Source organism: Anomaloglossus baeobatrachus, chromosome 5 (assembly GCF_048569485.1).
Source record: "Anomaloglossus baeobatrachus isolate aAnoBae1 chromosome 5, aAnoBae1.hap1, whole genome shotgun sequence".
Taxonomy (NCBI): domain Eukaryota; kingdom Metazoa; phylum Chordata; class Amphibia; order Anura; family Aromobatidae; genus Anomaloglossus; species Anomaloglossus baeobatrachus.
In genome coordinates this window covers 530,339,906-530,362,477 of record NC_134357.1, presented here as the reverse complement: position 1 = coordinate 530,362,477, position 22,572 = coordinate 530,339,906, and the positions used below count along the sequence as shown (strand labels likewise).

The following is a 22,572-nucleotide window of genomic DNA, read 5'->3' as shown; positions in this document are numbered from 1 at the left end:
GTTTATTAAGTTGCGGCACAGATGCAAAACTTTAGGGGATCGGGAAAGGATGAGGCATATGATGCTGGGGGTAAACTGGTGAAGGGCCTTGCAAAATGGGGACACCCAGTGGCTTTTTTGGATGCAGGAAATCCTCCCAGAGGTGGACCGTTATACCCGACATTGGCATTGCTGTACAAGGTATGGGATAGAGGGAAGGAGTTGTTGGGAATATCAGGAGAGACAGAGTACTGGCCTTTATAGCATAATCACGGACTGGTGGAACTGCAGAGACTCCCGGGTTGGAGAATGTGGGTGAGCAGGGGTGTGCATTTGGTGTCTCAGATTCTTCAGAATAACGTACTTAAAAGTTTTGACCAGCTTCAAGCTGAGTTTGAGATATTGCACAGTTCCTTTTTACCAATATTTGCAACTCCGGCATGCCTATGAAACACAGACACGACATATGGACATTAGGATAGAGCAAAATCGTACGCTTACTGACATCTGACTGCTCTTATGGTATTATCTCTAGGTAGTATACAGTGATGTTATCCAGGTATCTTGACAAATTCCCTTTGCAAGCTAGAGGAAAGTGGGAGAGGGACTTAGGCCCTATGACAGAAGAACAGTGGGATGATGAAAAGTAAAATAAACGTTATTGCTCTTGAAAGAAAGTGAGGAAAAAAGGAAAACAAAAAGATGGGAGATTACCCAGTCAGGAAGGGGTTAAGATAAATCCAACAACTGATTTCCAGAATTTAATCTCTGAAAATCGATTTAATGAAATATTTTTATAGGGAACTAATTCTGCCTTTTATAGATTTGACAATAAATAATCCAGGAAAGGGAAATGTTACCCCAAAACGAAAAGCCAGGGTGAAGGCTAAATAGAACGTTCTCTAATCCTCCTCTAATCCTCCTTGTATGATGAGTCCCTCTTTAATATCTGTGACAGTAGGGCTATGTTCATACTGGGTGTTTTTGCAGCATTTTTTAGCTACGGATTTGCCTTGGTTTTATGCAAACCCATGCTAATAAAATGCTCCTTTTTACAGTCCAACAAAGTCTATGTGATTTCTGAAATCTCATGCACACACACAAACATGTCATTATTTTTTCTGACGGTTTTGTGAACCACCTCCGGTTTTGCTGCGTTATGAAAAGAATGAACATGTCAATTCTTTTCAGCGCTCTTGCCACGGTTTTTCAACCTAGTGACAGGTGGACTCGCAGATATCCTGGATCGCCGGGTCTAACCAGGTTACTAAAAAACCCAGTTCCGGCCCGGAATTGATCCAGGGTATCTGTCCGACACTTAAAAATGGTGGTGGGGATAGGGGGATTGGAGCAGGGCCGCTATATTTACCGAATCACCAGCACGTCTGTATGCTACCGCGGCTCCTCCACTTCCCCGCTCATTACATATTTACTGCTTTCATCTGTGATTGGTTGCAGTCAGACGTGCCCCCAGCATCTGTCTGCAACCAATCACAGACCCAGACTGCGGGTCTAGTGTAGAGAGAATAAATGAGCCGCTCATTCAGCGGTGACTTCACTCAGGCTATTTATGGTCACAGGTATCGCCAGCTGCAACCAGAAATCACCCGAGTGAATTGACCGCTGATCACACGGCTCATTCATTCTCTGGAGCTCACAGCGAACAGTCTTGTTCTATGGCACTAGCTGTGATCTTAAGATGTAGCAGAGCTGAATCGTCATGGGACCTCATGTGGATTATGTCGGAACTAAAAGGTGTGTTGGGGTTAATAAAGTGATGAAAGAGGGGTCTTTTTGTATTTTATTCCAAATAAAGGATTTTTTCAGTGTTTTGTTTATTTCTTTTCACTTATTACAGATTGGTGATGGGGGGGTGTCTCATAGATGCCTGCCATTACTAATCTAGGGCTTAGCTGCAGCTATGAGCTGTGATTAAACCCTGATATTACCCTGATTGCCACCGCACCAGGGCAATTCAGGAAGAGTCGGGTAAAGTGCTGGGATTGTCACATCTAAAGTATGCAACAATCCTGGGCTGCTGCAGGCTGATATTTTTGGGCTGAGTCTGTCCAGCCTGAGAATACCAGACCCCAGCTGCGGCATTTATCCTTGCTGGGTATCAAAATTGGGGGGGACTGCATGCTGTTTTTTTATTTATTTATTTATTTAAATAAAAAAATAGCATGGGGTCCTTCTTATTTTAATACACAATCAAAATAAGCACACAGCTGGGGGCTGCAGCCTGTAGCTATAGGCATTATCTGTGCTGGGTATAGACCCGCAGATCAGGTCTGTGATTGGTTGCCGTTAGACACTGTTACAAGGGCTGGGGGCGCGTCTGACTGCACCCAATCACAGACTAGTAGGGGGGTTGCAGTGAATATGCATGAGGCTAACAAGCGGTACTGGAGGTAGGAGAGGCCACGGGAACAGGTACGGTTGAGCCTAGAATGTATGGGCTCCTTCCAGGTTAGTGGGCGTGACCAGCTTGGTTAGTGGGCGTGAACGGCTTGGTTTTTATGAAACATTCGGCACAGGGTAATTGTAAGAAATGCGGGAGATTAGTATTATCCACAGTGAGTACATGGGTCTGGGCAGCCCACCCACAGGAGCTTTTCTAAATGCTTCTCAAAATGTAGGTATAAAAAAAAGGACAGAAAAGATTACATAAAGATCGGATATTTTACCTTCAAGAGCTGGAAATATATTTCCTCTGTTAAGAATTGTACAAATGTCCATTATATAAGAACTTAGAGTGGAGCCGCTATTGTGAAGTCTGAGACATCAGAAAATAAAATTCTCCCCATATTACAAGAGTAAATGAACTTAACCTTTTGATGGTTAGAGTGTTTCTCATTTTTGCACTTTTGTTTTTTCTTGTGTTTTTCCAAGAGACATAACTTTTTTTTCTGACAACATCGACGTGTTGCCGCTTGTTTTTTGTGGGACAAGTTGTAGTATTGAATAACACCATTCCATTTACCATATAATGTACTGTAAAAAAAAGAAAAAAAAGTGGGATGAAATGGTGAAAAAATGCAATTCTGCCATTGGTTTTTGAGTTTCACTTTTGCAGAGCTCTTTTTGCTGTAAAAATTGTTGGAAACATAATTCTCACATCAGTCTGATTACTGCGATACCAAACATTGATCTTTTTTTTCTGTTTCAGTAAAGAAACAAAATTTTAAATATTGGGGGGAGGGGGGGGAGTCATTTTCTGTTGCCATTTTCCGACATTTATTTATGGATCGGTTAAGTTTTTAATTGGTATTATTCTGACCTACATACATTTTTTGTAGCTTAGTATTTCAGTACTTTGGAGGTAGAATGAACGAAAAGGGCCAACATCATGCTGTACACGTTCCTGCTCTGAGGTCTAGTGTTACATTCTCAACTGGTTTTGTTTTGTCTCAGTAAATAACACAGTTTTTCTACAAAACTTGCAATTTCTATGGATATTTTAGAAATGTTATACAAATAATTTAAAGTATTTTATGTAAAAATAATAATTTTTATTCTTAGGAGATGACTGTACCAGGAGATCAGAGAGACAACGGATAGCTGCAATTTTTAAATCCGATGACCTTGCGATCACACAAGACGAAACTGAAGTGAATGCCATTACTCTAGATATACCGTCATCCCTTCACAGCAAAGATCTATCATCTCATTCATTTAAAGAGGTCCTGTCTTCTGATTCCTCAGAAACTAGTAAGAAAAATAAAGCTCATGAAAGAGGCATTAAAAATGAATCTGTTCTTAAAGCAAAGAAGCCATTTTCAAGTGCAGAATATAGAAAATGTTTGTCCCTCAAAAAGTCTTTTGTTACTCATAAAAAAATTCACAGAAAGAAGAAAAGATTTTCTTGTGCAGAGTGTGGGAAATATTTTGCCTCCAAATCACAGCTTGTTATACATGAAAGAATTCACACAGGGGAGAAGCCATATTCATGTTCAGAATGTGAGAAATATTTTGCAAGAAAAGCATATCTTGTTAAACACCAGAAAATTCACACAGGAGAGAATTCATGTTCAGAATGTGGGAAATTATTTGCAGAGAAATCACGTCTTGTTACACACCTGAGAAGTCACACAGGGGAGAAACCTTTTTCATGTTCAGAATGTGGGAAAAGTTTTACAGTGAAATCAAGTCTTGTTACACACCAGAGAACTCACACAGGGGTGAAACCTTTTTCATGTCTAGAATGTGGGAAATATTTAGCAGATAAAACACATCTTGTTTCACACCAGAGAACGCACACAGGGGAGAAGCCTTTTTCATGTTCAGAATGTGGGAAAAGTTTTAAAGTGAAATCAAGTCTTGTTACACACCAGAGTACTCACACAGGCGAGAATTGTTTTTCAAGTTTAGAATGTGGGAAAAGTTTTAAAGTCAAATCAAGTCTTGCTACACACCAGAGAACTCACACAGGGGAGAAACCTTTTTCATGTTCAACATGTGGGAAATGTTTTGCAGCAAAATCAAGTTTTGTTATACACCAGAGAGTTCACACAGGGGAGAAACCTTTTTCATGTTCAGAATGTGGGAAATGTTTTGCAGATAAATCAACTCTTGTTAAACACCAAAGAAGTCACACAGGGGAGAAACCTTTTTCATGTTCAGAATGTGGGAAAAGTTTTACAGTGAAATCAGCTCTTGTTGAACACCTGAGAACTCACACAGGGGAGAAACCTTTTTCATGTTCAGAATGTGGGAAAGGTTTTACAGTGAAATCAGCTCTTGTTACACACCGAAGAACTCACACAGGTGAGAAACCTTTTTCATGTTCAGAATGTGGGAAATGTTTTGCATCAAAATCAAATCTTGTTATACACCAGAGAAGGCACACAGGATAGAAGCCTTTTTAAACTCCTAATATTAGCGATCTGCCATTTATTATAGTTTCTTTATATCCACAATCTACATGTCAGAAGAAATGTCTTTATGTATATTACAATAATAAACCTATTCTTTTGTAAGTTACTATTTACATCTACTCTCTATTACCTTTTTGTAGGAAAGTCTGAGGTGATCCGTTTATTAAAAAACAGTTTCCTTATAGTAGGTTTTTCACCATCATTGGGAACGGATTCCCTTCCTATAGCCCAATACACATATTACTGGGTCTAAGGAGACCTTGATTTTAAATAGTTACCTCATTGTCTCAATAACCTGACCCCCCAAAAATTTACCTTTATAGCATAACAATAATATATGATGGGTTAACCCCTTAATGACCACCGATACACCTTTTAATGGTAGTCTATAAGCGTACTTTTTCGGCAGCCCCGTTAAAAAGCAGTGCTGAGGAATTAATACCCTGAATGACTAATAAGTGAATAGCACCGCCTCATGGCTGAAATTCCTGTGGGTGACTGCTGTACATCCCGTACAACTCCAGTTTTTGGGAAAAAAAAATCGAGCTGTATTAACCTTTAATTGCTGCTATCCAGCAACAGCAGTGCATGAGATCAGTGATGAAACTAAAAAAAATTCATGTCCTACAGTGGGACAAAATTTAAAAAAAGTTAAAACGCGTAAAAAAAAATAACGCAACAAAACAACACACAAAATTGCCCACACGTCGTCACTGCTACGTCTGGGTCACACGATACAGTGACGTGACTTCTGCCAAAATGTTTAGTTCTGTACCTCCCTGATGATACATAAGGTCAGCTTTGCGCCATCTTACACAGACAACATCTGTCCACACGGGCACGGGAAGAGAGAGAGTGTGATCCACGCAACCTATGGTGTGGCATGACACTAACTCACAACCCAAAGTTTTTGAGGTCATTTTAAGGGATGACATGCAAAAATATATTGCAGAAAATAATATAACTGACAGAATGGATTCATGAAAGATAAGTCGTGTCTAAACAACCCGTTGGGGTTTTATGAGGAGTTATGTGCAAACCTGGATATTGGTAATGCAGCTGATGTGATTTATTTAGACTTTGCAAAGGCGTTTGATACTGTACCACATTATAGCCTTATACTAAAGCTCCAGAAGCAAGGACTAGGGGAAACTATATGCAACTGGGTAAGGAATTGGCTAAAAGATAGGAAACAAAGAGTAGTCATAAATAGTACATTCTCTAAATGGGCTATAGTCAGCTGTGGGGTGCCGCAGGGATCTGTGCTAGGACCGATTCTTTTTAATCACTATATTAATGACCTTGCGGATGGGATTAATAGTAAAGTATCAGTCTTTGCTGATAACACCAAACTATGTAGGATATTAACAACTGACCTTGATAGTACAATATTACAAAAAGATCTGGATAAGATGTCAGAATGGGCAGATACTTGGCAAATGAGATTTACTGTTGATAAATGTAAAGTAATGCACCTAGGACGGCGTAATCCTATAACTGCGTATACATTAAATAGAAGTAAACTCAGCACAGAACAGGAGGACTTGGGTATATTGATTACAAGTAAGCTAATCAGCAGTAAATGTCAAGCAGCAGCTGCTAAAGCAAACAAGATTTTAGGGTGTATAAGAAGAGAAATTAGATCCCGTGATCCCAACGTATTGCTACCGCTCTATAGATCATTTGTAAGGCCACATCTGGAATATGGGATCCAGTTTTAAGCTCAACATTTTAAGAAGAACATTCAGAAGTTTGTCAGTTCAAGGCGGGCAACTAGACTACTACAAAGAATGGAAGGCCTCCCATATGATGAGAGGTTGAAAAAGTTAGATTTTTTTAACTTAGAAAAAAGACTTCTCAGAGGAGATCTCATTTATATGTATAAATACATGTGTGGTCAATATAAAGGACTGGCACATGACTTGCTTATTTCTTCCAAAGACAATACTAAGGACCACGGGGCATACACTGCGAGTGGAAGAAAAGCGATTCCGGCAGATAAATAGGAAAGGGTTCTTTACAGTTAGAGCGCTCAGACTGTGGAATGCCCTACGACAAGAGGTAGTAATGGCAGATACTATAACAGCTTTTAAAAAAGGGTTGGATGATTTCCTCAGTACACATAACATTGTTGGTTATAAGTGACTTAGGGACAAAATGTAGAATTGGTGGAGGCAGGTTGAACTAGATGGACCTAGGTCTTTTTTCAACCTATGTAACTATGTAACGATATGTAACCCTGATAGGCTGAGGGTTCACCAGACCCAGTGAAACAGAGACCTGCCTGGTTTTAGGGCTGCCCCCAGTTCCTTGTTAGATTTACAATAAGCCTAGTCAGTAGTGTGATTATATCGAGCCAGAAACCAGCACGATAGCGTGTAACAAACCAAGACCACATATGCGTGAGTTTGTGGATCGAGATAAAAAAAGCAGCCCAATGTTAAATTGTATTTCTCTATCGTTTCATTGGGGGACACAGGACCATGGGTTATGCTGCTGTCACTAGGAGGCTGACACTAAGTAAACAGAAAAAGTTAGCTCCTCCCCAGCAGTATAACCCCTGAGCCGGAGGCGGGCTCAATCAGTTTTTTGCTTAGTGCCGTTGGAGGCTGATGTGGGCCGACTGGGCCCCCTTCAGCCACTTGATTTTTTGCGTATATTTTTTCATTTTTTTCTCGGCGACGCTCGTCGCTCTCATCTGTGGTAATTCTCTTTTCTGCAGGTATCGTTTCTCTACCTCAGCTCTCGCAGCCCGTGTGGGTACCACTCCCCTGGGTCGCAGAGGCTCGAGTCGTCGGGCCCTCTCCCCCGTCCAATTCCACGGTACCACTCCCGGGTTGGCACGCGGGGCTGAACCTTCCTTGGCACCCCCTATTCATCCTGCGGTATCACCCCAAAGGGTGCAAGGGGCTCGGCAATAGGGACTGGACCGCGCAGCGCGTCTGGATTGTATGATGGGGCCCGCAGCGCTGCTACACTACAGAGGGGCTCCCTCCCCCCACCAGCGTCCACCTCCCTGCCTGCCTCATTCTTCTCCTACTGCCCGCAGCCATTCCTCCGGTGTGCGGAGCACACGGACACAGGTGCAGAGCTCCACGCCTGCACACTGGCAGATACGACGCCGCCGATCAGGTAGGACACCCTCTCCTACCTTCTCCCGGGCGGATGCAAATTTAGGCCCCGGTCCGGGCCTACTCACCGGGCGCCCCGGCCACGTCCCCATCCGGCGCTGGAGTCCTTCACCACACATGCAGTGCTCGGCCGGTACCCGGACATCGCTGCCGCGCCGCCGCTCCCGCAGGTAGGACCGCCGGTCTCTACCTTCCCCTGCGCCGGCTGCTTCAAATTTAGGCCCCGGCTTCGGCCCTGTCTCCGGCGTCCCAGGCCCGCCCCCCGCCGCATCGCTATTGGCCGCCGGCCGCTCCGTCTCCGCCCTCCGCTCAGCCCCAGGCATCACAGTGGGGGCGGTGGATGTTTTTTTTCCCGCTCTCCTGGGCCCGCCTCCAGCCTCCTCAGCGTTCATTTGAAGAAAAAAAAAGGGGGATTATGGCAGACTCCCGGTATGCGGTTTGCTGACGCTGCAGCAGCCCGTATATCAGGGAAGAATAGACCCAAGTCTTCCATGATTATTAAATACAGTGGGGTTTTATCAGGGGTTGAGTTTTTTACATTATATATTAACCCCTTCAGGTACTTTTTCGGCACATAATGTCAGATTAGTGTTGACAGCTTCCGCAGCCCCTGGCACCGCACGCCCCTGTATCTCGCCCCTGCCGGCTGGTTAGCGCCCTGTCTCAGGCCATATATTCCCTCGCTGACGTCCCTCGGGTTCGTGCGCATGCGCTGCGTCCCCCGCCGACGCTCGGTCATACCATCCACAGAACGGCGCAATCCCCTCGGGGAGACGAGTCCCGTACCAGGGACCTTTTCCTAGGCTAGAAGCGGACCCGCCAGGTCTCGTCTTTCGTGGCCCCCCAGTTTTCCACCTTATTCCCCAGGTCCAGACTGCCCTTCCTCCGGTAGTCTTCCGACCTCTCGGGTAATGGCCCAGGCTTTCCACCTCCGCTGGACTCCGAGCAGAACCTGGATGTTTTGGCGCATGATGAATAGCCCGCTAGAAATGGTGAGTCAAGCTGTAAGGCTACGGACAGCCCTCTTCTCTCCGTGCACGCAGGTCTCCTTTAAGACATTTGGAGCGGACCCTTGATGTGCTCAGGGGACATCCAGAGTTCGCCGAGTTACCGCGTGATCACAGACAACTACCAGACACGACGTTTACCAGCGGTAAGCCATGTCATTGTCATTATTCCCTTCTCCAAAGGGGTTTCGGAGAGAATGGGCATGCTACACTGGAGTCGCTGATTGATCACAGACATCTACCAGACACGGCGTTTACCAGCGGTAAGTCGTGTTATTGTCATCATCATTCCCCCAAAGGGCTCTGGAGAGAGGGGGCAGTCCACCTTTCAGAGACGAAGGTGGCAGGCCCCTGCGGTTTTCAGTGGACATTTAGTTCGCCGTGTGACTGCGTTATCACGGATAATCCCCGGACACGATTTTTACTAGTGGTAAGTCCTTTTTTTTTTTTTTTTTTTTTGTCATTAACCCTTCTCGAAAGGGGCTCCGAAAGGAAGGGGCACGCTACGCTGTAGTCGACCCGCCTGTGTCCCTCCGGGCTTCTCGTCCCTAACGTGACGCCCCTCAGGGACTCGGCGGACACCATACGCAGCGGACCATGTTCCACCTATGCCGTCCCAGGACTGGTTATCATCTCCAGTGAGTACCCTGTCTTCACAAGCCTGGGGTCTGCCTGCTGCTCGGCCTGAGCCTCTACCATCAGTGTGTCCACCCGTCGAGACCTCTGACTCGGGATCAGGAACGCAGATTCGACATCTAGGAAGTCGCTGACTTCCCTTCCGACTTTAGGGAACGCCCCTCTGGAGATAGGCGAGTCCAGTGGCCCCCCTAGGCTACGTCAGGGTAGAGTACATCTCTCCCCTAGACTACGTAAGGGAAGGGTACATCCCTTTCCCTGCATCGGCCCAGATGCATCAGGATCGTCCCCTCACGCTAGGTCCCAGCCCGTTCACGCTGCACCCGTCGGGGAGCCTCTATCCCTCCAACAGCCCCTCCGCCTTGCGTGGCAGTGGACCGTTCCAGTTTTTCTAAGAGCGCTTGCAGGGATCACTGTCCCTGCGCATCCTACTCTACAGAGCTGCTAGGTTCTCTACGCCCAGGTACGACCGGGAGGCCCAGTGTTCTCCCTTCAAGGATCCTCTCTTTGAGGTTTAGACCGTTATCTTCACTTTCTTCGGCGCTCCATTGGGAGACCCAGACGATTGGGTGTATAGCACTGCCTCCGGAGGCCACACAAAGCAATTACACTAAAAAGTGTAAGGCCCCTCCCCTTCTGGCTATACACCCCCAGTGGGATCACTGGCTCACCAGTTTTCTGCTTTGTGCGAAGGAGGTCAGACATCCACGCATAGCTCCACTGTTTAGTCAGCAGTAGCTGCTGACTATGTCGGATGGAAGAAAAGAGGGCCCATATACGGCCCCCAGCATGCTCCCTTCTTACCCCACTTGTGGTTCGTAAGGTTGAGGTACCTATTGCTGGTACGGAGGCTGGAGCCCACATGCTGCTTTCCTTCCCCATTCCCCTGAGGGGCTCTGTGGAAGTGGGATCTTACCGGCCCCCAAGCCCTGAGGCCGGGCTCCATCCACAGACCCAGTTGAACCTGATGGATAAGGAGCTGTGTACCATTCAGGGACAAGGCCCTGCAACTTTCAGGTACTCTGTGTCCCCGTTCAGGCGGGCACGCACACACCAGACTTGCTGGGTGTGTTAGTGCGCCGGGGACAGTAACACTGGGGTTTGAGTCACAGCAGCTTAGCTGTGTGACTTCATGTAATGGGAACTACCGCGCCGGCCACTCTCGGAGCGGCGGCGCGGCTGGGACTTGTAGTGCGCCGGGGACTTAGCGCCGACCGCGCTTTTACGGCGGCGGCGCTTATAAATTTAGTCCCCGGCTTTTGCGGCCTAGCTCTGCTTCGTTCCCGCCCCCTCCCTGTCAATCAGGGAAGGGGAGAGACGCTGTACGTTTACTCAGCGCCGAGGGCTGGAGCCTTATTTACATGCTCCAGCCCTCTCACTTGGCACAGTGGGACACAGGTTTCCCGCTTTTAGTCTGGCACGCCCAGGGCCCGCCCCCCCTCCACAGGACGCCGGCAGCCATTCCTGCATGCAGTTCTGGCTGGAGGACGGACACAGGCTCTGGGAGACCCAAGACTAGGGATTTCTGGACCACACACCCGCGTTTAGCGGGCGGTAAGCAGCACTTTAGTGCTGGCCCCTCTTGTGCCACAGTGTGTATCGGTGTACTTTTTTCCTGTACCAGATATATATATATATATATATATACTGCACTGTACGGTCGCTTCTTGGCTGTATACCCTATATTGCTCTGGGAAGACAACAACATGTCATCCACAAAACGCAAGGGTGCCAAGGCACGGGCTGTATACACTGCTTGTGCAGCATGTGGGGCTAATCTACCAGCAGGCTCCAACGACTCTCATTGTGTGCAATGTTCAGTTCCAGTGGCACTTCGTCAGCCAGAGCCTAGGGTGGTGGTAGCCCAGGCAGAGGCGCCTGTGAACCCTGCCCCGGTGACGGGGACAGAATTTGCAGTCTTTGCTGATAAAATGTCTGTGACTATGACAAAAATCCTGGAGACCTTGCAGTCCAGGCCAGTTGCTCAGACCATGGACACTGCTGTGGCTATGTTCCCAGGTCCCCCTCAGTTGGAACTAATCCGTACTTCAAGGGGGTCCCAGGCATCACAGGCTGAGGGCTCTGACTCTGATGACAGTCCCAGGCCCCCTAAGCGAGCTCGCTGGGAGAGACCCTCCACGTCATCACGCGGGTCAGGGTCTCAGCGAGAAGGGTCTCTATATGATGAGACAGAGGTGGGTGATCAGGAGTCTAGCCCTGACACCGCACTCAATTTGGATACGCCAGATGGTGACGCCATGGTAAATGACCTTATAGCGGCCATCAATAGGCTGTTGGATATTTCTCCCCCAGCCCCTTCAGCAGAGGAGGCAGCTGCCCAGCAGGAGAAATTCCATTTCCTGTATCCCAAGCGTAAATTGAGCACCTTTCTGGACCACTCTGACTTCAGAGCATCTATCCAGAAACACCATGCTTATCCGGACAAGCGTTTTTCCAAACGTCTTAAGGATACACGTTATCCCTTTCCCCCTGACGTGGTCAAACGCTGGACCCAGTGTCCAAAAGTGGACCCTCCAATATCCAGGCTTGCAGCTAGATCCATAGTTGCAGTGGAGGATGGGGCTTCACTTAAAGATGCCAATGACAGACAGATGGACCTTTTGGTTGAAATCTGTCTATGAAGCTATTGGCGCGTCGTTTGCTCCAGCATTCGCGGCCGTGTGGGCGCTCCAAGCTATTTCAGCCGGTTTGGCACAGGTGGACTCTTTCATACGTCCAGCAATGCCGCAAGTGGCGTCCTTAACTACGCAAATGTCTGCGTTTGCGACCTACGCTATTAATGCGGTACTGGACTCTACGAGCCGTACCGCAATGGCTTCCGCCAACTCTGTAGTTTTGCGCAGAGCCTTGTGGTTAAAGGAATGGAAAGCAGATTCTGCTTCTAAAAAATGTTTAACCAGCTTGCCACTATCTGGAGACAGACTGTTTGGTGAGCAATTGGCAGAAATCATTAAACAGTCCAAAGGTAAGGACTCTTCCTTACCCCAGCCCAGATCAAGCAAACCTCAACAGAGGAAGTGGCAGTCAAAGTTTCGGTCCTTTCGAGGCTCGGGCAAGCCCCAGTTTGCCTCGTCCAAAGGGACTCAGAAAGAGCAAAAGAGCTCTGATTCCTGGCGGGCTCACTCACGCCCCAAGAAAGCAGCCGGAGGCACCGCTTCCAAAGCGGCTGCCTCATGACTTTCGGCCGCCTCCCTCCGCATCCTCGGTCGGTGGCAGGCTCTCCCGCTTTTGCGACATTTGGCTGCCACAGGTCAAAGACCGGTGGGTAACAGACATTTTGTCTCACGGGTACAGGATAGAGTTCAGTTCTCGTCCTCCGCCTCGGTTCTTCAGAACTTCCCCACATCCCGACCGAGCAGATGCCCTTCTGCAGGCGGTGCATTCTCTAAGAGCAGAAGGAGTGGTGGTCCCTGTTCCTCTTCGGGAACAAGGACAAGGTTTTTACTCCAATCTCTTTGTGGTGCCAAAAAAGGACGGCTCATTCCGTCCTGTTCTGGACCTAAAACTGCTCAACAAGCATGTGAACGCCAGGCGGTTCCGGATGGAATCCCTCCGCTCAGTCATTGCCTCAATGTCTCAAGGAGATTTCCTAGCATCAATAGACATCAAAGATGCTTATCTCCACGTGCCGATTGCTACAGAGCACCAACGCTTTCTACGCTTCGTGATAGGAGACGACCATCTTCAGTTCGTAGCTCTGCCATTTGGTCTGGCGACAGCCCCACGGGTGTTCACCAAGGTCATGGCGGCAGTGGTAGCAGTCTTGCACTCTCAGGGACACTCTGTGATCCCTTACTTAGACGATCTACTTGTCAAGGCACCCTCTCAGGAGGCATGCCAACTCAGCCTGAACGTTGCACTGGAGACTCTCCAGACGTTCGGGTGGATCATCAACTTCTCAAAGTCAAATCTGTTACCGACCCAATCACTGACGTATCTTGGCATGGAGTTTCATACTCTCTCAGCGATAGTGAAACTTCCGCTGGACAAGCAGCGGTCACTACAGACTGGGGTGCAGGCTCTCCTTCAAAATCAGTCGCACTCCTTAAGACGCCTCATGCACTTCCTGGGGAAGATGGTGGCGGCAATGGAGGCGGTTCCGTTTGCGCAGTTTCATCTGCGCCCACTTCAATGGGACATTCTCCGCCAATGGGACGGGAAGTCAACATCCCTGGACAGGAAAGTCTCCCTTTCCCAGACGGCCAAGGACTCTCTGCAGTGGTGGCTTCTTCCCACCTCATTATCACAGGGAAGATCCTTCCTACCACCATCCTGGGCGGTGGTCACGACAGACGCGAGTCTGTCAGGGTGGGGAGCAGTTTTTCTCCACCACAGGGCTCAGGGTACGTGGACCCAGCAGGAGTCCACCCTTCAGATCAATGTTCTGGAAATCAGAGCAGTGTATCTTGCCCTACTAGCCTTCCAGCAGTGGCTGGAAGGAAGGCAGATCCGAATTCAGTCGGACAACTCCACAGCGGTGGCATACATCAACCACCAAGGGGGGACACGCAGTCGGCAAGCCTTCCAGGAAGTCCGGCGGATTCTGATGTGGGTGGAAGCCACGGCCTCCACCATATCCGCAGTTCACATCCCCTGCGTAGAAAACTGGGAAGCAGACTTCCTCAGTCGCCAGGGCATGGACGCAGGGGAATGGTCCCTTCACCCGGACGTGTTTCAGGAAATCTGTCGCCGCTGGGGAAGGCCGGACGTCGACTTAATGGCGTCCCGGCACAACAACAAGGTCCCAACCTTCATGGCACGGTCTCGCGATCACAGAGCCCTGGCGGCAGACGCCTTAGTGCAAGATTGGTCGCAGTTCCGGCTCCCTTATGTGTTTCCACCTCTGGCACTCTTGCCCAGGGTGCTACGCAAGATCAGATCCGACTGCAGCCGCGTCATACTCGTCGCCCCAGACTGGCCAAGGAGGGCGTGGTATCCGGATCTGTGGCATCTCACGGTCGGCCAACCGTGGGCACTACCAGACCGACCAGACTTGCTGTCCCAAGGGCCGTTTTTCCATCGGAATTCTGCGGCCCTGAACCTGACTGTGTGGCCATTGAGTCCTGGATCCTAGCGTCTTCAGGATTATCCCAAGGGGTCGTTGCCACCATGAGACAGGCTAGGAAGCCCACGTCCGCTAAGATCTACCACAGAACGTGGAGGATATTCTTATCCTGGTGCTCTGCTCAGGGAGTGTCTCCCTGGCCATTTGCATTGCCTACTTTTCTTTCTTTCCTGCAATCTGGGTTAGAAAAAGGTTTGTCGCTCGGCTCCCTTAAAGGGCAAGTCTCGGCGCTATCCGTCTTTTTTCAGAAGCGTCTAGCACGACTTTCTAAGGTACGCACGTTCCTGCAGGGGGTTTGTCATATCGTACCCCCGTACAAGCGGCCGTTAGATCCATGGGATCTGAACAGGGTACTGGTTGCCCTCCAGAAGCCGCCCTTCGAGCCTCTGAGGGAGGTTTCACTTTCTAGACTATCACAGAAAGTGGCTTTTCTGGTAGCGATCACATCTCTTCGGAGAGTGTCTGAGCTAGCAGCGCTGTCATCCAAGGCTCCCTTCCTGGTCTTCCACCAGGATAAGGTAGTGCTGCGACCCATTCAGGAGTTTCTCCCGAAGGTGGTATCCTCTTTTCATCTTAATCAGGATATCTCTTTGCCTTCTTTTTGTCCTCATGCAGTTCATCGCTATGAGAAGGATTTACATTTGTTAGATCTGGTGAGAGCACTCAGAATCTACATTTCTCGCACGGCGCCCCTGCGCCGTTCGGATGCACTCTTTGTCCTTGTCGCTGGTAAGCGCAAAGGGTCGCAGGCTTCCAAGGCCACCCTGGCTCGATGGATCAAAGAACCAATTCTTGAAGCCTACCGTTCTGCTGGGCTTCCGGTTCCTTCAGGGCTGAAGGCCCATTCTACCAGAGCCGTGGGTGCGTCCTGGGCATTACGACACCAGGCTACGGCTCAACAGGTGTGCCAGGCAGCTACCTGGTCGAGTCTGCACACTTTCACCAAACATTATCAGGTGCATACCTATGCTTCGGCGGACGCCAGCCTAGGTAGAAGAGTCCTGCAGGCGGCAGTTGCCTCCCCGTAGGGGAGGGCTGTCTTTGCAGCTCTAACATGAGGTATTTCTTTACCCACCCAGGGACAGCTTTTGGACGTCCCAATCGTCTGGGTCTCCCAATGGAGCGCCGAAGAAGAAGGGAATTTTGTTACTTACCGTAAATTCCTTTTCTTCTAGCTCCTATTGGGAGACCCAGCACCCGCCCTGTTGTCCTTCGGGATTGTTGGTTGTTTTTCGGGTACACATGTTGTTCATGTTGAATGGTTTTCAGTTCTCCGACGTTACTTCGGAGTGAATTTGTTTAAACCAGTTATTGGCTTTCCTCCTTCTTGCTTTTGCACTAAAACTGGTGAGCCAGTGATCCCACTGGGGGTGTATAGCCAGAAGGGGAGGGGCCTTACACTTTTTAGTGTAATTGCTTTGTGTGGCCTCCGGAGGCAGTGCTATACACCCAATCGTCTGGGTCTCCCAATAGGAGCTAGAAGAAAAGGAATTTACGGTAAGTAACAAAATTCCCTTCTTTTCGCTACTAGGGTAGCTGAGATACCGGAAGGAGTCCTCCCAGACCCCGGCCCGGTCCATCATCCCTTAGGCACGGTTTTCGAGCCCGTTCAAGGGTAGCTACTCCTCACGCAGGAGTAGTTTCCTTCCTGGCACAGAGTCCCGCGTACCCTTTGCCACCCGCTCCCGTTTTTTTCCATCGGTTTTTTGGCTATGCGAATCCTCGGCAGTCGGTGTCAGGTTTCCGGGTTTTCCAGTTCTCTTTTGAAAGAGCTTGCCCTCAGTTAACATGGAGTTTAATGTTCTGTTGCCCTACTTCCTGTCCAGCTGCTTAAAAGGCCGCCTCTAAGCCTAGTCCAGTGCCTGAGTATACTGCTTGCTGTGTGCTCCTGCTTTGCTGCTTCTACTTCCTGATTGCCTTTTGGATCCTTCTGAAAGACTACCGACAGACTCTGGACCATACCCGGTTTCTTCAAGCTGTGCCCGGACTCCGTCTGCCGTCTGTGGTCAGCACTTCTGCCCGGTTCCTTCTGGTTCGTAACCACTCCGGACTATCATCCCGTATGGACACTCCTGGACTTTTACCACTTGCCCCTTGTGTCCCGGCTGCTGCACATTTAGGCCTTCCGGGGTGATTGCCGGACAGTCCCTGTATAGGGGTTCGCTCTGGTGGTCTCCCTGGGGGAGTCCGGTGCGTGGCCCCGGGAATCCCCTTCGCTCCGTTTCGGGAAGGTATTTTGTGTGTGTTCTACTGTGTTTGTTCCGTTGTGTATCTACCGTGGTTACATGTTATAAACATCTTGTACCAAGAACTCGTCTCTGGTGGTCATTGCCCTAACGCTATCGAAATCCTCAGAACATACAATAGTATTACATTATACTCAGGCCATAAGAGGATTTCGCTGGGGCAATGACTGAGACACGAGTAGATCAGCTCTTTTCCATGATTAACTCCTTACAGCAGGAGATGGAGGCTGTACAAACTAAACTTAGAGATGTGGAGGCACAGCTGGGCCATGATCACCAGGTACTGGGTCCGGCTATTCAGGATTTGCAAGTCAGAGTGGAGGCTCAGGAAGCCGTCCCCACTACGTCCGTATCAGCTGCCGGTATGCCTAGGTTACCCCCATTCCGTTTCAATGGTGATCGTAGTCAGTTTCGTGGATTTGTGAACCAATGTATACTATTTTTTGATGTACATGCTGATTATTACCGTTCTGACCGGTCCAAAGTGTTATGTATAATCATGTTATTAACCTCACGAGCACTGGCTTGGGCTAATCCTATGATAGAGAATCGGGACATCCGTTTAAATCACCTGGATGACTTTCTGACCGCAATGGCGCAAATGTTTGATGATCCGAATCGCCGTGCTACCGCTGAATCGGCTCTCCTTTCCTTACGTCAGGGAAAGCGTTCTGTCGTTGAATACGCCACTGAGTTCAAGAGGTTAGTGGTAGACACCGACTGGGGAAACAATGCATTATTGTCTGTTTTCAGAAAAGGTTTGTCCGGTACCATCAAGGACGAGTTAGCTCGTTCCGAGTCTCCAGGGGATTTTGAAATGTTTCTCCAGCACTGTGTGCGTATTGATACCCGCTTGACGGAACGTAGACAGGAAAAATGGGCAGCTGTAAACCGTGTAAACAACTTTGCGTTTCCTTCCAGAGAACCCGCTCTCAGGACGCCACGGGAGGCCGAGGACGTTCCTATGCAAGTGGACTCTCTGCAAAAGCGAGAGACCAACGAACGTCGTGAACACCGGCTCCGTGAGCGTTTGTGTTTCTATTGCGGTCAATCGGACCATTTCTTGATCGACTGCCCGAAACGTCCGAATCGCCCAAATAAGGTATTGGCAGCCATGGCAGAGTGTGACAACACGGACGCAGAGTCCGATATCTCTGAGGCAAGTGGACACCTGGATGCGGTATTTCCCTTGACTGTAATGTCCACCTCACCGAAGGACTCAGAAGGGAAATATACCCATTGCTCGCTCCCTGTTCAGATCCGGTGGGAGGGACAGCTAATACCTACCTCTGCAATGATAGATTCTGGGGCAGGGGGAAATTTCATGGACTCCTCTTTTGCCAGGAAACACGGTATCCGGACTCAGCAAAGATCCTCACCGGTTACCATGGAGACGGTAGACGGATCTCCGTTAATCTCTGGACCAGTTGATCGGGAAACAGTACCGCTAGAATGCGTGATGAAGCCAGGTCAGCAGGAGACCCTTGTGTTCATGATAATTTCTTCTCCTCATTTTCCGATTATTTTAGGTATTCCGTGGCTACGGTCTACAAATCCAGTCATCGATTGGGAGACTAAGGAAATATCCTTCCCACCGCAGAGTGGTCCGACCATTAGTCCAACTGTTCCGGTTCCAGTAACACCGACTGCGGAGGGCACTGTACAGGTACCTGTTCTACCCCCGGTTTATAATGACTTTGTTGATATATGCGACAAAAGAAAAGCCGATCGGCTTCCCCCGCATAGACCGTATGATTGCCCCATAGACTTACTCCCAGGGGCGGAGATTCCGTTTGGTCATGTCTACCCGTTGGCGGCACCTGAGCTAGAAGCATTAAAAGAGTACATTGATGAAAGTCTAGCCAAGGGATTTATTCGCCCGTCTACCTCACCAGCAGGGGCACCCATCTTTTTCGTGAAAAAGAAAGAGGGGACTCTGAGACCCTGTATTGACTACCGGGAACTGAATAAAATAACCATCCGGAACCGGTATCCGTTACCGTTGATTCCTGAGCTATTGGAGAGGGTCCAACAGGCAAAAATATTCACCAAATTGGATCTCCGTGGGGCATATAATCTACTTCGCATACGTCCCGGAGACGAGTGGAAGACCGCGTTCCGATGTCGGTATGGACATTTTGAGTACCTAGTGATGCCTTTTGGACTTTGTAACGCTCCCGCGGCTTTCCAACATCTAGTTAATGATATTTTTAGGGACATCATGGACCAATTCATGGTGATTTATCTGGACGATATCCTAATCTTTTCTGATTCCCTACAGGAACACCAGGAGCACGTCAAAACCGTACTTACCCGGCTGAGGGGAATGGTATCTCCATTAAACTGGAGAAATGCGAATTCCATTCCTCACAAATACAATTCTTAGGTTATGTCATCTCTCCTCAGGGACTGAACATGGAGTCTGGCAAGATACAAGCAATTCTAGACTGGCCGGAATCGGGAAACATTAAAGAGGTACAACGCTTTGTCGGTTTTGCCAACTTTTACCGACGCTTTATCCGTAATTTTTCAGAGATCGTTCGTCCCATCACTCTGTTGACCAAGAAAGGACAGAAGTTTGTGTGGTCCGCCCAGGCCCAGGAAGCATTCCATCGTCTCAAGGTTTGTTTTACCTCAGCGCCAATATTGGTACATCCGAATCCCGCACTTCCCTTTATCGTGGAAGTCGACGCTTCCGACTACGCATTAGGGGCCATCCTTTCTCAAAGGACTGGGGACAAGAGTCTCTTGCATCCGTGTGCTTTCTTTTCCCGCCGGTTGTCCCCTGCAGAAAGGAACTATGACATTGCGGACAAGGAATTGTTAGCGATTATTTCAGCTTTCAAGGAATGGAGACACCACTTACAGGGAGCCGCGCAGCAAGTGATAGTACTCACAGATCATCGTAATCTGGAATTTCTTAAGTCTGCCAGGTGTCTGTCTCCACGGCAAGCCCGTTGGAGTTTGTTCCTTAACCAGTTCAATTTTATCGTTACATACCGTCCAGGTTCACGTAATGGGAAAGCCGATGCCTTGTCCCGAATCCATGCCGTGGACTCCGTGCCTGGAACCCCGTCTCAGACCGTGTTATCAGATGCCAATTTCGTTGGAGTAATCCAGGACCAGGACTTGTGGAAGGACATCAAGCTGGCCTATGATGGTGACGTATTTCTTGCTGCCCCCCCGAATGATGTAACTCTTGTTCTTCGGAATGGTGTGTGGTTGAGAGAACGACGCATTTATGTCCCGGAGGCCGTAAGACTTCGGGTTCTCAAGTTGGTCCATGACTCCGTGTTGGCTGGTCATAGGGGGGTACAGAAGACGCAGGAATTTCTAAGCCGTTTTTTCTGGTGGCCTACCTGTTTAAAGGATGTAAAGGACTATGTCCACTCATGTGTGGTTTGTGCCCGGTGCAAGGTCCCTCGTGTGGCTCCTACGGGACTCCTCCAACCGTTACCCGTGCCATCTCGCCCTTGGGGGTCTATCTCAATGGATTTTATTGTGGAGTTGCCAGTCTCAGGCGGTCACAATACCATTTTGGTGGTGGTGGATCGGTTGACTAAAGCTGCTCACTTTATTCCGTGTACCGGTCTTCCCTCAGCCGCAGAGACAGTGGATTTGGTTATCCAGAACGTATTCCGATTGCATGGGGTACCAGACGAGATCATCTCTGACCGGGGCGTGCAGTTCACGTCTAGGTTCTGGAAGGGGTTTTGTACGGCACTCCAGATTGATGTCTGTTTGTCTTCTGCATACCATCCTCAGACGAATGGGCAAACCGAACGGACTAATCAAACCCTGGAACAATATCTTCGATGTTATGTCAGCCATCTGCAGGACGATTGGTTGAAGATGCTTCCGTTGGCGGAGTTCTCGTATAACAACACTCAGAGCAGCTCCACTAAGGTAACGCCCTTTTTTGCTAACTTGGGTTACCATCCGACTATTTTGCCTAGGTCACCGGTTGCGGTTTCGGTGCCTGCGGTGGAGGACAGATTGACAGAGCTGCGACAAAATCTGGAGGTTCTAAAGGACACTGTGGCTACGGCTCAGGAGCGTTACAAGAGGTCGGCAGACACTCACCGGAAACCGGCCCCCATGTATAAGGTAGGGGACTCAGTATGGTTATCCACCAAAAACCTGAGATTGGGTGTCCCTTCGCAGAAGCTGGGACAAAAATTCATCGGTCCATTTAAGATCACCGGGATCGTGAGCCCTGTGGCCTGTCGGCTGCGGTTACCGCACCATCTGAAGGTACACCCGGTCTTTCATGTTTCTCTCCTCAAACCCGTTTCTCCTAATACGTTTCATGGTCGTGTCGTGCCTCCTCCTCCGCCTGTGATGGTCGACGGCGAGGAGCAGTTCGTGGTTGAGGACATTATTGACTCCCGGCTCCATCGTCGTCGGCTTCAGTATCTGGTACGTTGGCAGGGGTACGCCCCCGAGGACGATTCCTGGGAACCGGTGGGTAACATTCGGGCACCCCGGAAGATTGCTCAGTTTCATCGACGGTACCCGGACAAACCAGGCCCTGATCCGTCCTGAGGCCGTTTCTGGGGGGGGGAGTAATGTCAGGTTTCCGGGTTTTCCAGTTCTCTTTTGAAAGAGCTTGCCCTCAGTTAACATGGAGTTTAATGTTCTGTTGCCCTACTTCCTGTCCAGCTGCTTAAAAGGCCGCCTCTAAGCCTAGTCCAGTGCCTGAGTATACTGCTTGCTGTGTGCTCCTGCTTTGCTGCTTCTACTTCCTGATTGCCTTTTGGATCCTTCTGAAAGACTACCGACAGACTCTGGACCATACCCGGTTTCTTCAAGCTGTGCCCGGACTCCGTCTGCCGTCTGTGGTCAGCACTTCTGCCCGGTTCCTTCTGGTTCGTAACCACTCCGGACTATCATCCCGTATGGACACTCCTGGACTTTTACCACTTGCCCCTTGTGTCCCGGCTGCTGCACATTTAGGCCTTCCGGGGTGATTGCCGGACAGTCCCTGTATAGGGGTTCGCTCTGGTGGTCTCCCTGGGGGAGTCCGGTGCGTGGCCCCGGGAATCCCCTTCGCTCCGTTTCGGGAAGGTATTTCGTGTGTGTTCTACTGTGTTTGTTCCGTTGTGTATCTACCGTGGTTACATGTTATAAACATCTTGTACCAAGAACTCGTCTCTGGTGGTCATTGCCCTAACGCTATCGAAATCCTCAGAACATACAATAGTATTACATTATACTCAGGCCATAAGAGGATTTCGCTGGGGCAATGACTGAGACACGAGTAGATCAGCTCTTTTCCATGATTAACTCCTTACAGCAGGAGATGGAGGCTGTACAAACTAAACTTAGAGATGTGGAGGCACAGCTGGGCCATGATCACCAGGTACTGGGTCCGGCTATTCAGGATTTGCAAGTCAGAGTGGAGGCTCAGGAAGCCGTCCCCACTACGTCCGTATCAGCTGCCGGTATGCCTAGGTTACCCCCATTCCGTTTCAATGGTGATCGTAGTCAGTTTCGTGGATTTGTGAACCAATGTATACTATTTTTTGATGTACATGCTGATTATTACCGTTCTGACCGGTCCAAAGTGTTATGTATAATCATGTTATTAACCTCACGAGCACTGGCTTG

At 49.0% G+C, this 22,572-nt stretch overlaps 1 protein-coding gene across 1 annotated transcript in view; it reads left to right on the top strand.

The window, feature by feature from the left end:
- LOC142312161 (uncharacterized) overlaps positions 1-22,572 on the top strand; it is a 378,399-nt gene that overhangs the window by 268,576 nt on the left and 87,251 nt on the right. Inside the window, 1 exon segment of the mRNA XM_075351064.1 lies at positions 3,502-4,845. Coding sequence (XP_075207179.1) covers positions 3,502-4,845 — 1,344 coding nt within the window.